The 19947-nt window shown below is 50.2% G+C and overlaps 1 protein-coding gene across 2 annotated transcripts in view; it reads right to left on the bottom strand.

Annotated features, from left to right (window-relative positions):
• Positions 1 to 19947, bottom strand: part of Acsbg1 (acyl-CoA synthetase bubblegum family member 1) — a 59976-nt gene that overhangs the window by 21603 nt on the left and 18426 nt on the right. For both annotated transcript variants that reach the window (XM_075965872.1, XM_075965873.1), the window contains 3 exons: positions 6261 to 6481; positions 5751 to 5839; positions 5380 to 5500 (listed from right to left, as the gene is read on the bottom strand). In XM_075965872.1, the coding sequence (XP_075821987.1) occupies positions 5380 to 5500; positions 5751 to 5839; positions 6261 to 6481 (431 nt within the window). The remainder of the gene's footprint in view (positions 1 to 5379; positions 5501 to 5750; positions 5840 to 6260; positions 6482 to 19947) is intronic.

Below are 19947 nucleotides of genomic sequence, written 5' to 3'. Positions count from 1 at the left end.
AAAGTTGGGGAATTGCTGAGTTAAATTAAAACTATAAATCCACCAAATCAAGAATCTCAGTGAATTTAAAGGAAGATACACACATACACACAAATAAATAAATGAATGAATTGATTAAAAAAGAAACCTCTCCAGATACAGCCTGAGGGAAGAATTAAAACCAGTGCTAGAGAACACGTCTTGAGACAGACGTGACAATGCAGGGCCTGGAGTGTGCAGAGTTCAAGGCTAGCTTCAAAGGAGCAAACGAAGCAAGTCTTGAAAGTGGCCAGAAAAAGCTGGGTGGTGGTGAGGCACATCTTAACCCCAGCACTCAGAAGGTAGAGGCAAGTGGATCTATGTGAGTTCAAGGCCAGCCTGGTCTACAGAGTGAATTCCAGGACAGCCAGGGTTATACAGAGAAACCCTGTCTTAAAAAACAAACAAAACAACAACAACAAAAAACCCCAAACAAACAAAACAAAACAAAAAAGCAGCCAGAGAAATACATCATAATGAGGAAGAAAGACACCACGGATTTCTATCAGGAAACACACAGAGAGAAAACATTGGGATGAATCTTTAAGGACAAAGGAAGGAAGGGTCAACCAAGAGGGCAAAATAAGACAAAATTAATCTTTCAACAAATGAAATCAAAAGTAGTTTCTTTTTTTCAGAAAAAGAGAAACCTCAAGAATGCTGAGGAATGAGGCAGCAAGAGAATTTCAAGGGTATACACCTGCCACAAAGCCTGGCAATTTGAGTTCAGTTCCCAGGATCTATTTAGTGGAAGGAGAGAACCAATTTCTGAAAGTGGTCCTCTGATTTCCTCAGTATGATGTTTCAAATATGGGACAAATGGCTGAGGTGTCCATTAGCATATCAAAGCAGACTCCTCCCTGCATCCCTCAGTCCCTACCTGTTACAGGGTCCTCCTGACTGCCATACCCCACCACACCCCAAACTTCTCCAGCCCAGGGGCTGGACTGCCCTTCCCCCAGCTTCCCTTCCCTATATAATCTAGCCATTTTGGCTATCTGATCCTTTTTGTCTGTTCTCCTTTGGGCCTCCTGGCTGCTGCCCCTGGTTTCCCACCTTCCCCTCCCCCTCTCCTCAGATGGTTCAGGGTCATGTCTACTATGGACTCTCCCAGACATCCCTGCCTCTAACGATGCTCTCCCACGCATCTAGAATAAACTCCCCTCCACCATGCCTAGGAGCAGTCGTGTCTTTCTTTCTTTCTTTCTTTCTTTCTTTCTTTCTTTCTTTCTTTCTTTCTTGTCACTCAGTACACAGTACACATGTGCCCTCCCCTCTGACACACACCCCTATACATGTTCAGCATGACTGCAAAGCCCTCACTATTCTCTGAGGTTGGTTGGTTTGCTTCTGTGAAACCCACTGTAGGGTTTGTGGGTCTGTCCGCATGCTCTGTGAGTTCCCATCACACGTGGAGCAGTGCCCTGTCTGAAGGTGCACTGAGATTTGTTCAAGATGCACAGCAGAAGGTCTAGAGCAAACCTTGAGGTGGGAACGGAGGTCGAGATAGACTGGAAAACCAAACACAACACAAACCCAATGCAGAAGTCAGAAGGGGGCAAAGAACAAGTAGCCACATGGTTGATTAGTGATCATTTTGTTTTCCAGACCCCAGTAAATGCTAGGAGCAGAAGAATCATTTAAAGACACAAAGTTATATTTACTTGTGTGTATCTGTCTGCTTGTGCATGGTTGCATATGTATGTGGAGGGATGTGAGGTTGATTTGAGGGAGTTGGCTGCCTCCATTTACCACGTGGATTCTGGAGATCAAATTCAGATCACCAGGCTTGGCAGCAAGCATCTTTCCTACTGAACCATCTTGCCAGCTGTTTTTCCTTTATCCTTTTCTTTGAGACAGGGTCTCATGTATCCCAGGCTGGTCTCTAACTTTCTATGTAGAGAGAATGGTTTTGAGCTTTTGGTCTTCCCGCCTCCACCTCCTGAGTGCTAAGACTACAGCGGCGTACCTACGCATCCAGTGATGTAGGCTACGTTTACGTGGCCCTGGGAGTGGAGCCAAGGTTCTGGGTAAGCATTCTATTAATTGAGCAACACTCCCAGCCCTCGTTACCAGACATTATTTAAGAAAGACTCACACTGCTGATTGGGATGCACAGGGAAGAACTTGGAGAATGAAACACCATGATGAGGAATATTTGCCTTTTAACTTAGCAAAAAGGCCAAGACGCATGTTAGAGCACCCTGATAAACATGAAACCTGATGATGCAGGGGCCTGTCTCTGTTTGTTTGAGAACTTCCATAACACAGATTCTGTTTTAAACCTAAGGGAGTCATTTAACTGAAGTCCTGGATCTGAGAGGCTGCATTTTAAGCTATCCAACCCTCCCCAGCCCAGCATGGGAGGGTTCAAAAGAGGGCGTACCATTGGCTACGGGGCCTGTCGAGTTGGTTTTCCTTCTTCTAAGTGAGGGCTCAGTGAAACCACTGAACTAGGCCATTCCATGGGTGGGAAGGAGGTTTACTGTAACTATGAAACTGCCTCCTGGCTATCAGGTGGTAGAGAGCAGCCAGAGGCATCTGGGGAGGCTGCCGTGGCTACCTGGAGTGGGGGTGAGAGACAGATGTAGAGGGCCAGCTGTGGAAGAGAGGAGGTAGAACCTGGTGTAGCCTGAGATTTAGACAGGAGGGGAAGAGGAAGCATGCAGGCCAGATCACTGGCTTTCACATGCGTTACAGGGAGATGTTGATGTTAATGAGGAGAAAAGAGCCTGGAGGTTAGCTCGGAGCTTTGAAATGTGTTATGTGTGTGTGCTAATAGGGATATAGATGTACCAATTGCCAGAAGTGGAGAAGTGGCTCTTCCTGGCAGGTAGAGACTTATTTCACAGGTTCCTGATCAGCGCTGTGGAAGCTTCTATCTTTCTGTCAGCAATCCTTCTGAGACACCTCAAGCTGAGGCCAGATAGTCAGTTTGGACATTGCCAGTGGTACTGCCATTTTGGGGATTGGGACCTAACAGCAGACCCCACATGTGTGTATGTCCATGAGTGTGTGTGTGTGTGTGTGTGTGTGTGTGTGTGTGTGTGTGTGTGTGGAGGGGGCACAGGGAGACATCAGATGCTTTCCCTCGATCACACTCAACCTTATTTTTTGAGGTCTTTTGGTGAGCCTAGCCATGGGCTTCCTCTACCTTCACCTGTGCCGACAGGCACTTGCTACAACATCTGGCTTTTCGTGTGTGCTACTGATCCAAACTCGGGTTCTCATGCACACCTAGAAGGCACGCTCTTCACAGAGCCATGCCCCCTCCAGCTAGACTGGTTCCTTAAAAAAAAAAACTTTCCTTTTTGAGATTATAATATATCATTTACCCCTTCCCTTTCCTCCCATCAAACCCTCCTATATACCCTTCCCTGCTCTTTTTCAAATTCATGGCCTCTTTTTTCATTAATTGTCGTTACACACAGATGCACACAAACACACACACACACTCCTAAATACACACATACAGTCTGTTTTGTCCGTATAATGTTACTTTGTGTATATATGTTTTCAGAGCTGACCACTTGGTATTGGATAACCAGTTGGTGCGCTTGACCCTGGGTAGGATTGTTTCTTCTACTCCCAGAATTCCCTGCTTGTATGTAGCTCTTTGTACTAGAAAGATTTAAGAGCCACAGGATCAGGGAGTTTGCTGTGAGACTATGTCTCATAGTAATGTCAGGAGCTAAGCCAATAAAATCTCCCCAACATGTCTGCCTAACAACGAGCTGTACCAGGACAATAGACATGTTAACAGGGATGGTGAAGGCAAGCTCATGAGGCCTCAACCCTGTTTGATTGGTTCCTAATCCATCACGGTTTCAGACCTAAGTGGGCCTGGGAGAGCCTGGCTCTGTTCTGGGTTAGGCTGTGATGAGTAAGGCTCAGAAAATGACCCAATGACCTGGGTGTGTCTGAGACCATGAGGCTATCTGAGGACTTCTGGGTCATGCTAAGTCCAGGGTGCTCTGAAAAGGCCAGTAGCATATAAATCCCTGATGACTAACTACTCTGGTAGAGACAAGGGAAGGCATTTTCCATGACCTCTCTGGAAACCCAGGCCCCATGGTTCTTGGAGGCTGACCACTTAGCATATCCCTCAGAACAAGAGTTTGGAGAAGGAAAGAAGACTGCTTGAAGATAGCTCCGCCCTCCTTGTCTCGGAGTAAGGTTGGGGCCACACACTCTGTCCTTATCTGTCTGTTCCCAAACCCACATGTTTGTCCGAGATAGACAAATGGAGCTGGTCAGTGAGATCCTGAAAGCAGGACTCAAAGAAAGGGCCCTGTAAGGAGGCAGGACAGTTCCTCACTAGCCAAGGAGCCACAGGAGAAACCCTTCACAGTAAAACAGAATGGCCGCAAAATAGAGTTTCCATAATCACCCTAAACTGGCCTAAAAGGCTGTGCTCACATGTCCTAGACTAGTGCACACTCCATGGAGTCTGGATCTAGCCATAGGGTAGCCAAGCACAAGATGCAGGGGTGGGCACCTTATCCAGCCTCACTGACAAGTTCAGGAAGGTGTGTGTGCTCACGCCTGCCAGGCCATGTCTGCTGTTTGAGGAATTGTCTCTTAGGTTGATGGCTCAGGCCCCTGTTAGATCTTGTTTGGGGTCTGGGTCCCCCATCCCCTCCATCCCACAGCTTTCCTGGGCCCCAGCTCTGCATTTGCTCCTGGCCTGTCTTGGAGAGGAGGGACACTCAGCTTGTTGCACTAGTGTTCCCTGAGCAGACCTGGACTCTGGAGGCTTCTGGGCGGGGGGGGGGGGGGGGGGGGGGGGGTGTCTTCTCACTTTGCTGTGAGCTAGTGATTCTCAGCAAGGGCTCGCACAGCCTCGCCTGAGGGGACCCTCTCCAGGAACTGGGTCTGCCCCAGGGAGTATCTCCACAGCCAAGTGAGAACTACAAGTCCCAGCTTGCTTTTTTTTTTCTTAAGAGACTTCTCCAGCAGAGATGAAGGGAGGCAGGCACCTACTGTGGTCTCTCTGGAGACCCAGGTTCCAGGTTCTGGAAGGTTGACCCTCAGGAGCAGATGAGTGGCTAGAGCCCAAGGAACATCTCCAAAGCACAAACTAAGCTACAGAGGAGTCCATGTCCACAGCTCTCCCTTTAGGTCAGACCCTGTCCAGAGGGAAGGCCATGACAGACAATGGCCTGGCCAGGAGTATGAGTGAAAGGCAATATTACCCACTCCCCAAGTGTGTGTGTGTGTGTGTGTGTGTTGTACATGTGTATTGCATGTGCACATGGGCTGAGGGAGATAAGAATTCTTGATGGGTGAATAAAAGCACCCTTCATACACTAGAGTAGATGTCCAGCCTGTAACCACAACCCATTGCTCTTCCCACCAAACCTTCAGTATCTTCTCCAGCTGCTTCTGTGTGTCAACCACAATGACGTTGGCACGGCAGTCGTGGGCGATGTACTGGCAGGCTTCAAGAGAGCTAGTGGTGTAGATGCCAGTGACAATGCCCCTGTTGGGGGCACAGGAAGATTCATATCAGGTGCAGAGGAACCATCCCCTCCTCACAGCCTCACAGACTCTGTTCCCAGGGAGCTCCAACAGGCAGGGATGGGAAAAGGGGAACCCAGAAGGTCCTGGGGGTGGGGGAGATAAGGGATGCTGCGGAGTGGTATAGAGCCCTCTAAAGAAATAATGATCCTCTCTGTCCTTTCTGCCCACCACCAGCCCATAGGAGACCTTACCCCTGCCCAGTCACTCACCCTGCGAACACTGTGCCCACCGCAGAGAAGAACCACTCTGGGGAGTTGAAGCCGAGGATCCCCACGCTGTGGGCTCGCTCCAGGCCGAGCTCCAGGCCAAAGACAGATAGGAGGGTCAACTACACAGAAAGGACCTCTCTCCCTCCCCTGCTGCCTCCCAGTAGACTGCAGAAACCCGTCCAGGCCCATCCCCATCTCAGAGTTCACCCAGTCAGAAAACATGTTAGGAAATCAGCTTCTGGCAACCCTGTTTACTCTTCCTCTGACTTTCTGGGGAGATCAGTCTATTTGGTTTCCTTCTTTGAAGGTAGCCTGTGGTAGAGGTTCCATAAATGTAAAATCCTTAGCGTAGGGCCCAGAATATAGTGTTAGCCCAGCGGATGGTATCATGTTTTACAGTGGTGGTTTCTGGAGACCTCACCTGCTGGGGAGTTGGGGAGGAGGCCTATGAGTGCTCAAGCTAGAAAGCAGGTCTCAGGAAAGAAAGGGTGTGCAGTGAGGGGCTCCTACCTTCAGGAAGCCCTTGGCGACTTTGCGGGCAATCTCGTAGTACTGGTAGTAAGAGATGCGCTCCCACTTGTTTCTGCGCTTGAAGCCCAGAGCACTGAGGCTCCCGTACTTATCCAGGGCCTCGTAGAACATCCGGTGCACGGTATAGGGAGGCTGCGTGCAGAAGGGTTCCCGGCGCAGGCGCACTCTTCCATCTGCCCGAGCTGTCCAGAGTGTTTCCTCTGCAAGGAGGAAAAGACCGCAGTGTGGTCAAACCTACCTGGGTTGTCTGTAGGGGATCCAGTTCTGACTGGGGCAGGGCCTCCGGGCTTGCTGCCGACAATACCTTCCGGACAGGACCTTGAGAGCTGGCAGGCAAACCAGGCCTGTGGTGGGCCGGAAGGCAGTTTGGAGAAGGCAAGTCTGGCTTGGCCTTGGAAGATGAGCAAAGTTTAGTGTAAAGATATTTCATTTGTATTTTAATAAATAAAGCTTGCCTGAAGACCAGAGAGTAAAACAGTCACACTGATCAGCCTTACAGACCGGGCAGTGGTGACAAACACCTTTAATCCCAGTAACCACACTAGTTTGCCAAAGAAACTGGATAGTAGTTGTGTGCCTTTAATCCCAGCACTAGAGAGGAATAAAAGACAGGAGGAGACAGCTCTCAGTCACAGTCTCATTCTGAGATTCCTGGAGGCAGGATCGACATTTCGGATTAAGGTGTCTGTTTCGTTTTTCTGACCTTCGGGTTGAACTCCAGTTTCTATCTCTAGGTTTTTATTAATCTTGCTACAGTTCAGGGAGACAGCAGGGAAGAAGAGAAGAAACGACTGGAGGGAAGTCCCAGAGATGGAGATTCCTGGGCCTTTCTCTGCGTTTACCCTTGCAGGCCAAGGTTGTGGTGGGCAGAGGTGAGGCTCAGACCCACTTACAAGAGTAAAAATGTCTCTGGGCTCAGAGCTTCTCAGGCTTCTGGAAGCAGGCGAGGACAGATCTAGCTGGACAGAAAGTCGGGGTTTTAGAGCGAAATTGGGGTTGGGGTAATGGGCTGAAAACCAACAGGCCCGCATTCCTAGCCAGCAGAGCCTGCAGAGCAGAGGACAGACAGCAGAAGTCTAGACAGTTGTGTCTGGGTCTTCTTATTCCATCCTTATGGAGTAGATCCACACAGCCTTATGATGTCACACATGGGTACTGTGGCCCAGACAGGTTCACTCACTTTCCCCACATCACACAGCAAGAAAGTGGCAGAGTCAGGTCTTGAATCACATATGCCTGATGTCTCATCCCACGGTTTGGGACACTGTGTGTGTGGGAACAGAGCCCATAAGCAGGCATCTTCCTCTTGGCTGAACCACTTAACATGTTGGGTTGAGGCAAACACGACAGCTTGAATCTGCTTCCTCAAAGGGAAGGTGGGGCATTTGTCATCGAGTGTGGGGATCAGAAAAAAATGACCAGAAGAAATGACGCATACGAAGGAGACTCAAGTGGTCAATAAAAGCTCATTCTCCTCCATTTTCCTGTTTATAAAGGAAGTTTGCATGGGATTGGTTCTCTAAACTCTTTTAGACCTTTTGGGCTTATTTGTTTGTTTGTTTTCAGGGTCTTGAAGGATAGCCTCAAGTTTACAATCCTCCTGCCTCTGCCTGCTAAGCACCAGGATTATAGGTAGGTGCCGCCATATCTGGCTGGGCCTTCTTTTCCTGGGACAAGGATGATCATTCTAAAAACGTGAGCACCATGTGGATAGAGGCAGCCTCACTGCTGCCTCCTGGCCAGGCACATCTTCGGAGGAAGCCAACGCCTTCACAGGGCTTGCCTCAAGGCTGGCACCAACGGGGGATCTTGCCTCTGGTCCTACCTGAACTAGACAGACAGATCAGATGCCCCTTTCCTCTATAGATATATTCTTAGGCTGCAAATAGACTTTGACATTGGCCTAAAGAAGTAAAGCTCATGGGGCTGAGACAGGAGAACATAGCCAGACCCAGTCAAAAGGAAGGGGACATGGCAAATACAGGCTGGGCCAGGGGAGGGCACCAGAGAGAAGGTTTTATTGTGACCCATATTGGCAGAAGCCAGAACAAGTTGACTGACCATCTCCCCATCTTTCCCAGACCAAGTCCCTGTTGTAGCCATTGCTGGAGCCCATTGCCCCTAGGACGGAGGTGTAAGTCCTGTCCCAAAGTCCAGCAGCCCCAGTCCCCAGGACTACCCCCTGCAGATTCTGTCCACTATCCCATAAGCTGAAGAGGAATCAGAGTAACTTGGGTTCCAAACCTTGACCCTGTCATTCCCTGCTGTGATCCTAATATGTAATCTTCCTCTTAGCTGCACTGCAATCATGGAAGGCAAAGCAGGATTAGTAAGGACAGAGAAGCTGGATGCTCAGGCAGTGCTGGTGGAAATGAAGGCTGGGGTACAGCTCTATCAGGAGACAGCTTAGCCATTTCTCAGAGAGTTACTATACCTCTCAGCATTGTGGCTCCTAGGTAGCTCAAGAAAAACAAACATGTGTCCCCACAAACACTTGCATATGGGCGTTCATACCAATATTACTTATCAACCTAAGAAGGGGAAGAACTCAGATGTCCACAGGCAGGTGACCAAAGACACAAAATGCATGATCTGGTGCGGGACAATTGTCTATATTCTGTCAATTCTGACTGACCAGTAGTCAGGCAGGAAGTATAAGCGGGACAACCAGACAGGAAGGAGAGGCAGGTCAATGAGAACAGGAGAATTCTGGGAAGAGGGAAGCTCCTTCTGCAGTCCTGTCCAGACACCGAAGAAGCAAGATGTGACTACGCCACTGAGAAAGGTACTGAGCCATGTGGCTAACACAGATAAGAATAATGGGCTAATATAAGTTATAAGAGTTAATAAGAAGCCTGAGCTAATGGGCCAATCAGTTTATAACTAATGTAGACCTCTGTGTGATTTCTTTGGGACTTAACGACTACGGGAACTGGGCAGGACAGAAACCCTGACAATGATCCATACGATGGGATCCATTTCTAAGAAGGAGCCAAGTACCAATTGTGAGTCAAACATGGAGACAGCTCAAACCATGTTCAGTGAAAGAAGCCAGATGTGGAAGACCATGTACCTCGTGATTCCAATTGTAAGACATATCCAGGAAAAGACTGGTTAGTTGCCTAAGGCTAGGGGTGGGAATGGGAATGACCACAAGAAGAGTACAGGGCATCTTTTGGGATTGATGGAAATATTCTAAAAATAAATTGTGATGATTACAGAACTCTGTAAGTTTCTAAACTTGTTGAATTGGGCCTGGAAAGATGACTCAGCAGGTAAAGACACTGCCTACTTTTTTGAGTTCAGTCCCTAGGACCTGCACACTGGAAGGAAAGATTGACCTCCTGTCTGTTACCTGCACAGTATCGTACCTTCGTATCTCCAGCCTACACACATATAATAAATAAGTAAATTGAAAAAACTTTGTATCGTACACTTACCAGACGTGGATTAAATGGTATATGAAATATACCTTAGTGAAATTGCTTCTAAAATAATGAGAGGAGGAAAATGAAAGGGAGAAGGGCTGAGGATGTAGCAAAGTGGTCAGTGTGCTTATTTAGTGTGCAAAAAGCCCTGGATTCACTCTCCGGCACTACAGAAACCAAGTGTGGTAGTACATGCCTACAAAACCAGCACTTAAGAAGTGGAGACAGCAGGATCAGAAGTTGAAGATCATTGCTAGCTGCATAGCAAGTTTGAAGGCAGTTGGTGCTGCATGAGACCCTGTCTCAAAAAAACAATGTTGATCTTCCTAACAGAGGTGTGTTTAGTGTGTGTGAAGCTGGGTACCCAGTTGCTGTCTTCCTGTTAGTCCTTTTCCCTCCCCAGGGGAACAGAAACTTCTGTCTGCTTGGAGCAGAAAAAGCGTCTTCCTCCTATGATCTAGTCCAGAAGCCCACGCCCCCCTGCACCTGTTCTCCTAGCTGCCAAGAGGAGCAGAGGTAAGCCTCAGTCTTATGATCATTGCTAAAGCCTCCCTCAAGCCAAGAATTGTCTTTCTTCTTTTTCTACATGGACTGGAGGTTGCAGCCAGGGCTCTGTGCATGCTAGGGCAGGTGCGCTACTGCCGTACTGCATCCCTAGTCCAAACCAAGAGGCTTAACGTTAAGCAGTTATAATCTCTCGTTTCAATGACAAAAATGGAATGCATTCTCTAGGAAATACGAAATGGCTCAGAGGCCTGTGCTGCACAGAAGTGGGTGGCCTCCTTATCCAGACACCAAAAAGGTTTCTTTCTGGCTGCTGCTGCAGTTGGGCTAGCTTTGGTTTGGTGTAGCTGCTGGGGCTCTGCCCTATGTGCTAGCCTACCACTGAGCTACAAACACAGCCCAGCAGTGCAGCTAGCATATCTGCACCACGAAGCGGGGTGGGGGAGGGAAAGATCATGCCATTGGAGTAATAACCCAGGAGGGGAAACTCAAAATGCCCATGAGACTTTGGGGCTCATGTGTCAGCATCATAATAAATAATGCATAGCAATAAATAATGCAGGAGTGAGCGCCCCAGCAATGAGGACTTGCCAGTGCAGTCCACAGGGCGGTCTTCATTTGCACACAGAAAGAAACCCTCTTGTTTCTTTGATACTCGGGGCCTCCACTTGCACCCTTGGTTTCCTGGCTTCCATGGAGGCCCTGAACAATGTGGTATGTCTCTAGTCTGAGGGAGCCACAACATTTGAGAGAGCACAATTAATAACAACATGTATTTTTGAAAATGAACAAGTAGATTCTGTGTACTCAGCACAAAAAATGTTATCTGTGATGGAGTGCATATGTTAACAGTCTCAATTTAGCCACCCCATACTACCTATGGGTTTTAAAACAGACTACCATAAATATGTGGTTTTTAATTTGCCGATTTAAACTTTTAAGGGGGGGGATCTATAATGCAAGGACAATAGTTGTGCCCCCAAGCCTCTATGTCAGAGAGGGAACAGGGATTGGTAAGGACTCCTAAGGACATGGGAGATGATATGCCATACTAACAGAGGGCCCTGCTCCTCAGTGGTGGGATTCGGTGCCAGGTAAGAGTGGTGTCATGGTTTGAATGAGATTGGTCCCCTTAGGCTCATAGGTTTGAATCCTTGACCCCCAGTTGGTGGAACTGTGTGGGAAGGAGTAGGGGCGTGGCCTTGTTGGAGGAGGCGTGCCACTGGGGGGGTTGGAGGTTTCACAAAGGCCTCACCATTTCCAGTTAGCGCTCTCTCTTCCTTGTGCTTGTGGATTGAGACGTGAGCTCTTAGCTGCTGCTCCAGCACCCTGCCTGCCTCGCGCACACACCCTGCCATGATGATCACAGATTCTAACCCTCTGGAACCATGAGCCCCAAATTAAACACTCTCTTTTATAAATTACTTTGGTCAAGGTGTCTTATCTCAGCAGCATAAAAGTAACTAGGACAAATGGAGACCAAGAGTTACAAGAAATATGTGTGTGTGTGTGTGTGTGTGTGTACTCTTATTTGAACATTTAAATATTTAAAAAATTATGTGGGTCAGGACAAACACAGTCATTAATCGTTACTCATTTATCCCAGGTCCTCTAGAGGATAGATATCTAGAGGTAGGATAAAAGGATCAGGAAAAAAAAGTGTTTTTAAAATTTTGTTTGGGCACCTGGGAATTTGATGTTTGGGATGGCATACAGCACATTCTAAGCACAACACTCCTGCCCCTGGTCTCCAGCCGCAGCCTTGCTCTCCTGTCCCTGGTCTCCAGCCCCAGCCTTGCTCTCCTGCCCCTGGTCTCCAGCCGCAGCCGTGTTTTTATTTTTGATGCACATCTCTGGACAGAGTTATTCATCTAATTTCTTCTGTCTTGTTCCTGCTTTACCTCCCGGAGCCAACGCTTTTGAGCGCTCAGCTTGCCCACAGCTTGAAAGGAAGAAAGATAGAACGGGAAGAGAGGAGAAGCTGGCTGGCCTGTACTTCCGCTCCCTCTTAGTCCAGCTGTTTCATGAAACAGGACAGAGCCCTAGCCTTGGGGACCATGCCACAAAGAACAGGGTTTCCTAGCAAGCAGAATGAATCTTGTTGGCTCTCTTTGTCCACAGGCCCAGTTAGGCCAGTAGGCCCTTTAGACAAGCCAAAAGAGAAACCTGGGGGGGGGGGAAGGGCCTGCCTCTCCCCTCCCTGGGGCCCAGTCATCCTTTCCCCAGGAAGAAGCCACCATGGTCACATGAATTGAGCACTGTCTCATATGCCCACAATCTTCTGTCACCTAGCTAAAGCTTAGGTCTCAGGGAGCTAAGAGGTCGCAGAGCTGGGAGGCAGAACTGTGGCTCAGAGTCTCTCTGCCTGACGCTTTCACTGTCCTCCTCTGGTGTGCTGTCCCCCGAGTGGCCTTCACTACAATCCCTGTTTCCATATCTCCTCTGGGAAAAAGATAATGACTCCTGCCCAAATCCTGTCTTGTAACCTTGGACTTGTGGCTGATAAGTTGTCCTGCATTCCTCAGACTTCCAAAGTGTCCTTTCTAAACCCAGACCAGATCTGCTCAAAAGTCTTCCTTTGAGCTCATGGGCCACAGCGTGCTGGCCACCCCTCCTTTCCAGCAGGCCCTCTCTCACATATGGCTATCCCTCCATCCTGAGATGTGTCCAAGCCCCCTTGCCCCCTTTCTCGGTATCTTTGTGCATGTTGTGACTCTAGCTGGCAGACCCTTCACTCTGCGACAGGGACACATTCCATGTCACTTCAGTGCCATGCTGCTACGACTCTGGGTCCTAAGAGGAGGCCACCTGTGTGGACGCAGGAGAGGCAGGCGCAGCAATGGCTCAGCACCCAGTTAGCTTGACCGTGCTGATTTTCAGTATCTATAGAAGAACAACTTGGCCTCCTTCTTATCCTAGTAGAGGACTGGCCGGAGCGAGTGTGTGTCAAAGAGACTTCATCTTTCTACTTCACCTGGTCCCAGAGAACGGTGTGATGACAGGGCAGGGCATGATCTCTCCAGATGCAGGTGGGGGGGGGCACAGACCCACGTCCAAAATTATAGGATCTGGTGGAATTTACAATGGCTAATATCCCTCTGGCTTGAGTCTACCACAGGTCTCTGGCCCCTGGGTTTCTGGTGCCAGCTAAGAAGCCTGGCCTTGGACTTGGGAACGGAAAGAAGGGTAAACAGAGGTGTGGGGCACCTCCTCCCTTGATTCCTCCTACGTGTATTTCCTACTCCCAAGCCTGTCCTGACACTGCCTTCCTCCAACCTCCATCCCCATAGCCAAGGGAACACGTCCCGACAACAAGTTAAAAGGTCTGAGTCTGGGTTTAGTTATTGGCATGTGCTAAATGCAGGGCAGAGCAGTGAGAAGAGCCCCTGCCCATGGAGGCCGGGCCTTGGGCAGTAAATAGTCCTGCTACCTCGGCCGCATGAGTGACAAAGGGCTTCAAGCTTGGCCATGTGCCCACGTATCAGTGTGCAGGCAGGCAGTCCAGTCGGACTACTCCAAATAGGGGATGCCTGACACACCAGAGATCCTTCCCCCTTCCTCTCCCTTCCAGAAGTGACTGACTGAGATCAGGCAGGCGAGCTGAGAGGGTGAGGCATTCGGAGCCACTCCATAGAAAGAGAAATACATAGAAGCAAGGAGCAGATAGAAGTAGCTGGAGTCTTCTCACTGGGGACCGCGGGAGTCCATTCCCTCTCATTTCCCGCCAGCCTCTTCTTATGCCTCTTCTCTTCCCTGGTCCTCTAGATAAACAGCATGCCATCTTCTGAAGCACCTCACCCACCTGCCACCTCCCACTCCTGACTCTCCTAGAAAGAAAGAACCCAAGCAGCATGGCAGCAGCCAGGCTCCATGGTTGGGAAAGGTGCCAGCCAATGTGGGGCGCAAACAGATGATTTTCCCAAGAGTGGCTGACAATGCTGCCTTGCAGGAGGAGTGTTCCTGGAGTCAGCAGGGATGCTCTTGAGAAACTGCTCAAGTGAAGCAGTGAGACAAATGCAGCAAGCCAATGGCAATGGGCAACCTTGTGTTCCGTGGGACACAGACTCAGTGTCGAACAGGGATGCGTGAGATGCATAGTGGAAATCAGGGATTCCCAGACAGTCAAGAAAATAGGATATTAGAATACTCAGTGACACATAGAAATGCTCACGGTTATAGCATCAAGCCGAAAAGGAAGCAAATGGGGGTGGGTGGGAAGATGCCATCTAAGCATGAGTTCAAATTCCCACCACCCAAGTGAAAAAGCCAGACATGGTGGGAGGTATCTATAGCTCTGGTGCTGTGGGGGCAGAGTCAGGTAGCTTTCCCAAGCTTACTAATACCAGTGTATCTAATCTATGTACTCTGAGTTCAGTTAGGGACATCGTCTCAAAAAAAGTAAGGTAGAGAGCAGCAGAGAAAGACACTCAGTGCGGACTCTGAGTCACGTGCATACCTGTATAAACATTGCACATATACAGCAATACACACGTTTTTAATTTACGGGCGGAGAGAGGGAGAGAGAGAGAGAGAGAGAGAGAGAGAGAGAGAGAGAGAGAGAGAATTTACTTCTGCAAGTCAAAGGTAGGGTTGGAAACCTATCTCCATTGGTCCTGGCAGTGTCCTGTGTCCAGAAGCTAGAAAGATTGCCCAGTGGATGGAGAGTAGGTAGGTCTGAGCTCACGGGCTGTGGTGCTGCTCAGAGCCATGCAGTAGGGAAAAGTCATACTTGCTGTGAGTGACTGTCTCCCCATCTGGGGTGTGCTGTAGGAACTATTACAGCTTGTAATTACCCACCTACTGGGGTGTGGCCTCTTATACTATAGACACAAAAGCCAATCGCTCGTCTATCCCTTTTTCTCCTTCCCCTTGCTCTTTTTCCAACGGCTGCTCTTTTGGATCATGTGATTCAACCGGTCAAGCAGAGGATTCTGATTTGTGAGTTTACCCCTAAATAAATAACTATTTCTCAATTGTGAGCTAGTGTGGGATTTCTTTTAAGCGTCCGTCCACCGTTTCAGGGGTGGCCTGCTAGGGACTGGAAAGACTTAGGGGATCAGGCGGGACTGGCAATACTCCTCAAAATTTAACAGGGGCACAACCCTTGTCTCTCTGCTATGTTTACATTAGTGCCGGGACAATAGCCACGATCCATGACTAGAAGCCCATTGAAGTCTCCATCACCTAGCAAGGCACCCGTATCCCCACTGGAGAAGATTCCCGGCAGTACCTCCCACGGTTCGATCTGCCATGCCAACCATAGCCCAGTAGCCAGCGGGGCACTGCCTATGCCAGAGCCAGGCCTCTGGGCACGTGGGGTGGGCTTTGCCCCCTCACACTGTCTGCTGCTCCCCTTTGTCTCCAGTACCTTCCATGTTGCTCTCATCTTGGCCTGAGCTGGCAGGGTGCTTTACAAGCCGCCCATTGTGCTAAAGGGTGCTGGGCAGGCAGGGAGGTGTGTACGCTGGGATTTTGGAACAAAGGCTTCTAAACAGCAGAGAAAAAAAAAATCACTGCATGTTCTGGGAAGGAGAAAACCTCCAGCATGGGGTGGAAGGTGAGGGGTGGAGAAGAGGGGACAGGGGGTGGGGGATGGGGGTGTTTCCTGTAGCCTGTGGGAATAGCCAAGCTCAGAAGCCAAGTGTATTTGCAGGGATGGGATGGGGGTGACATACACTGGGCCTGAGGACAAGGACAGAGCTCTCTGCAAGACTGCATGGATGGAATCAGAACAACTTCACAGCACTGCACAGCACCCACAACCCCTCCCCCAATGACCTTGGAGACCCAACCATGGAAGTCTTCTCACACAGGGATTCCAGGATGAGAGCCTCTTGGTGGGTACAGAGGTCACACTGGCCTTGGGGCATGAGGTGGGGAAAGGACCGGGCCCTTAGCCCTGAGAGGTCTGTGAAGACCATGGTGGTGTGGTCTAGACTATTCTGCTGAACGTCCAATGACTTTGTTTCTCTGGGCTTGGTGGGAGAGGCCCTGAAGCTGGGGGCTCTGGCTAGGTTTCCCTGTGACTGATCAAGAGCAGAGTGACCGTAGGCAGACGTCTGCCATCCCTGAGCCTTGGTTTCCCTGTCTGGATGATAACAAGGGAAAACATCCACCAGCTAAGTCCCTCCCAGTCATCGCTCTAGGGGTCTCAGTCAGCCTGGAAGACACACAGGGACTGTGGGCTGAGACCACCTCTCTAGAGGAATCAAGGCTGGAATTCTCCTATCTGCCCTGAAAGGAAAGTCTCCAGGAGGGGGCAGAGGGGTGGGACATCAAGCAGTGTCTGAAGAATGTCTAGGAGAAGCCATGCACCCTGACCCCTGGAAAGGTCTCCCCAAGGGTACCTCAGATGTGTCTTTGGCTGACAGGCCTGGGATTACCTCCTGTTTCCATTTCATAGATGAGAAAGCACCTCCACTGCTTCTCCAGATCTCGGGGAAGCCCTTCTCACAGAGGCTAAAGTGAGAGCTGGACCCCTCCCTGGTCCCCAGCTTCAGGCTATGAGCTCCTAGACATAAGGGTAGAACCCTGCTCCCTTCTGTCTCTTCAGCTTGGCGCTCCACTCTAGGCCTGCACACATGTCCCTGGGATGAGAGTAAGGGACAATGAAATGGTATAAATCCCTTGGGCCTAAGGTCCTCTCTGCCCTAGGGACCAAGTAGGGATGAGTACCCCCCTTCCAATCCTCAGCTCAGAGCTCCCGGGTGGGACTGGCAATTTCCTGGGGGTGGGGATGGAAAACTAGCCCCAGTCAGCACCTCTATCAGCTTTGTCCCTGGCAGCTGCTCTTCCTGGGTCACCCCCCCCTTCTTCAGCAGGGGTTCATATTCAATCTAGAAAGGGCTAGAAAGAAATGTATCTCAGGCCCTGGCACAAGGCTGCCTTTGTGTGGAGGTCAGATTCCAGCATGGCTTGGCACCACTGCTCCCTGGGAGTCCAGCCTGGGGACTGGAGTGTAGGACCCTCAAACCTCTTGGGAACTTAAGGAGACCAAGGTGCCTCTGAGGGGTCCATGCTGAACCTTGACTCCCGCAGGCAGGAACGCAGGAGCTCTGTGGCTAGGTGGTGGGGAGGCTGCGGGAGACGGGGCTGGTCTGACTCCTGTGTGCAACAGAGTTGAGGGCCCAAAGAGACCAAACGGGCCATTGGGAGAGCTACCTATAGACAGATGTTGGCTCAGAGAAAATCACTTCTGGCCGTGGAGACCTACATCGTTCACCCTAGCACTCAGGAGGCTGAGGCAGGAGAATAGCAAGCTCAAGGACTGCTGGGCTACAGAGTTAGACAAGAGAGAGACAGAGAGATGCAGAGAGAAACAGACAGGCACAGACAGAGAGAGAGACAGAGAGACCCAGAGAGAAATAGACAAGAGAGGCAGACAGACAGGCACAGATAGAGAGAGACAGGCAGAGAGAAGAAAATTAGGAAATCCCTAACCTTTTCTTCCCTTCCCTTCTTCCCTTCCCCTCCCCCCTTTTTTCCCAGCTAGAAGCAGGGTATGTGTCACCCTCTCCGCAGCCTCCCTCCCTCTCTGTGGCCAGGATGAAGAAAATGAAAATGTATCTTCCGAGTCTGGCCACAGTAACTGCTCAACAAGGGGCAGCTGTATGGACGCATTGCTAGCGAGGATTAGGGATTTTCTGTCCTGTGTGAATCCCATAAATGCCCCTCCCAGGACTGTGGAATATGCCACGGCCCGTTTTCAATCTTCTGAAAAACATTATGCCACAGGGTGGCTTCACAACCTACCCACTCAACCTGCGACCCTTCCCTTCCCCTTCCTTCAATGGCCACCATAGCCCAGCCTCCCCACCACCCCCACCCCACCCCACCCCACAAGCTTCCTTGACCAGGGAGACAAAGGATGCCAGGCCGAAGCTCAAGGCCTAGCCTGCTGATAGTAGACACTTGAGCCAGTAACACCTGAAGCTCCAGGCTGTTCTGCCAACATCCTCCCGACCCCAGGGACATGACTTGTGTGAATGGGGCCTGGAGGTACCATGCACCCTCTATTCTGGGTGTCTGCTGACAGCCATGGGGATAAGAGACTCCTCTGCCCCCCCTCCAGTCTATCAGAGTAAGAAGGTGGGAGAATAGCACAAGATTCTCCACAACTAGAATGCATCCGAGCTGGGAGTTCGTGGAGGGCAGGAAGGAAGCTTGTCAACTTCACCATCTCCAGAGCCCGGAACACAAGGCAAGGTCTAGAGTCTACAAAGGGCCAGTTGGCCTACGTCTGACAGATGCCCACAGTCCCGGCATCCTGTAACCCCACCCTACATTAACTGCAGTGTCCTCTCTGCATCCCGCCTGTCCCCAGCTGCTCAGGTAGACTGTAGATGTCACCTTCCTGGGATTCCATACCCAGCTTGCTCAGACCTGCTTTTTCCTGTGCCTGCAGCTGCTAAAGCAGCTGAGAGGCCCACAGGCGAGCGTCATTCGCGCCTCTCAAAGAAGCCAGGTGTCCTTCCGAGCTCTCTCATATCAGCTCCCTTCCTCTCAACTGCCAGGAATGCCAATGCTACCACCCACTCCCAGGACCTCAGAGCCCTGGGGCTTCCCTGGCCTAAGCCACTGGGTCTGGCATCTGCCCTTCAATTGCCTCAGGAAGCAATTAAACATCTGCATAAGCAAGCTGGGTTCATGCAGGGAGAGGACACTGTGGTGGGGGAAGTGGGGGCAGGACACTGCCCTGGGAACCTGACAGGTCAGTGAGGTGCCTGGGCTCTTAGGAGCATGGCAGTGAAGCTCTGTTTATGCCTCTCTGGAGCCTAGCAAAGAACTCTCTGAAACCAGGGACTGGCCTGGCTCCTTCTTTACCTCTGACGGGAGGGTGTGTGAAAGACCCACAGAAGACACTCTCGGCCCTGAGGTGACACTCTTGCCAAGGCCACCAGGGGCAGCCTGTCAGGTGGCGGCAGCAAGCCAGTGATGGGACTGGAATGCCCATGATCCTGGTCCAGGGCCTCCCTGCATTATACTTCTTTGATTGTTGTTTTTGGATATTTTATATTTATTAGAGAGACATGGCTGGCTGGGATTAGACATACAACAGTTACCCTGTTTCATCCTAAGTGTTAAGACCACAGGTATGTGTTATTATGCCTAAAAGAAATACTTTCTGCCTCAGTTTCCCTGCTGAAAATGGGTAGTGAATTCTCTCTAGTCTGGGACAATACTGTGGCACAGCAGAGAAGCCTGGAGCTTGCTGTTGTCTTTTAGCCACTCTGGGACCCCAGCAATATGTAATTGAGGAGAGAGGATTTGGGACAGAGGCCACAGGCTTCCTTCTCTTTCTCTAGTCCCTGGTTCTACCATCACTCTGTGGCTCGGGGTTTTAGAAATGGCCCCTTCTTCCCCACCTTGCCTCATTGCACACACTGCCAGCCACACTCCCAGACTTGTAGACAATTTAACCACGAGGAAAGCTCAGGCACACCCAAAGGGAAGGCCATACAACAAAATACACCGCCGCTTCAGACATAGCCACTGATAGCAACTCGCCTTCGACGCCAACCAGCTCCCACTTGGATGACCACCGGACTGTCTGCCTGTCTACTGGAGGAGCCTACAGCTAGCAGACTTTCCTCCAGGGAAGACCAGTCACCCAATGCTCAGTCCTGAAAGGTGACCCAGGCCAGGGACAGTTAGAGCTCAAGGGCAGCACAGCGAGTGGGAAGCTGGGAACCCCTGAGTGGGTTGCCTCTTGTTTCTCTTTTTATTTTGAAATG

This window comes from Microtus pennsylvanicus, chromosome 3 (assembly GCF_037038515.1).
Source record: "Microtus pennsylvanicus isolate mMicPen1 chromosome 3, mMicPen1.hap1, whole genome shotgun sequence".
NCBI classification, from domain to species: domain Eukaryota; kingdom Metazoa; phylum Chordata; class Mammalia; order Rodentia; family Cricetidae; genus Microtus; species Microtus pennsylvanicus.
The sequence above is the reverse complement of the archived record's forward strand: the minus strand, read 5'-3'. Positions and strand labels throughout refer to the sequence as shown.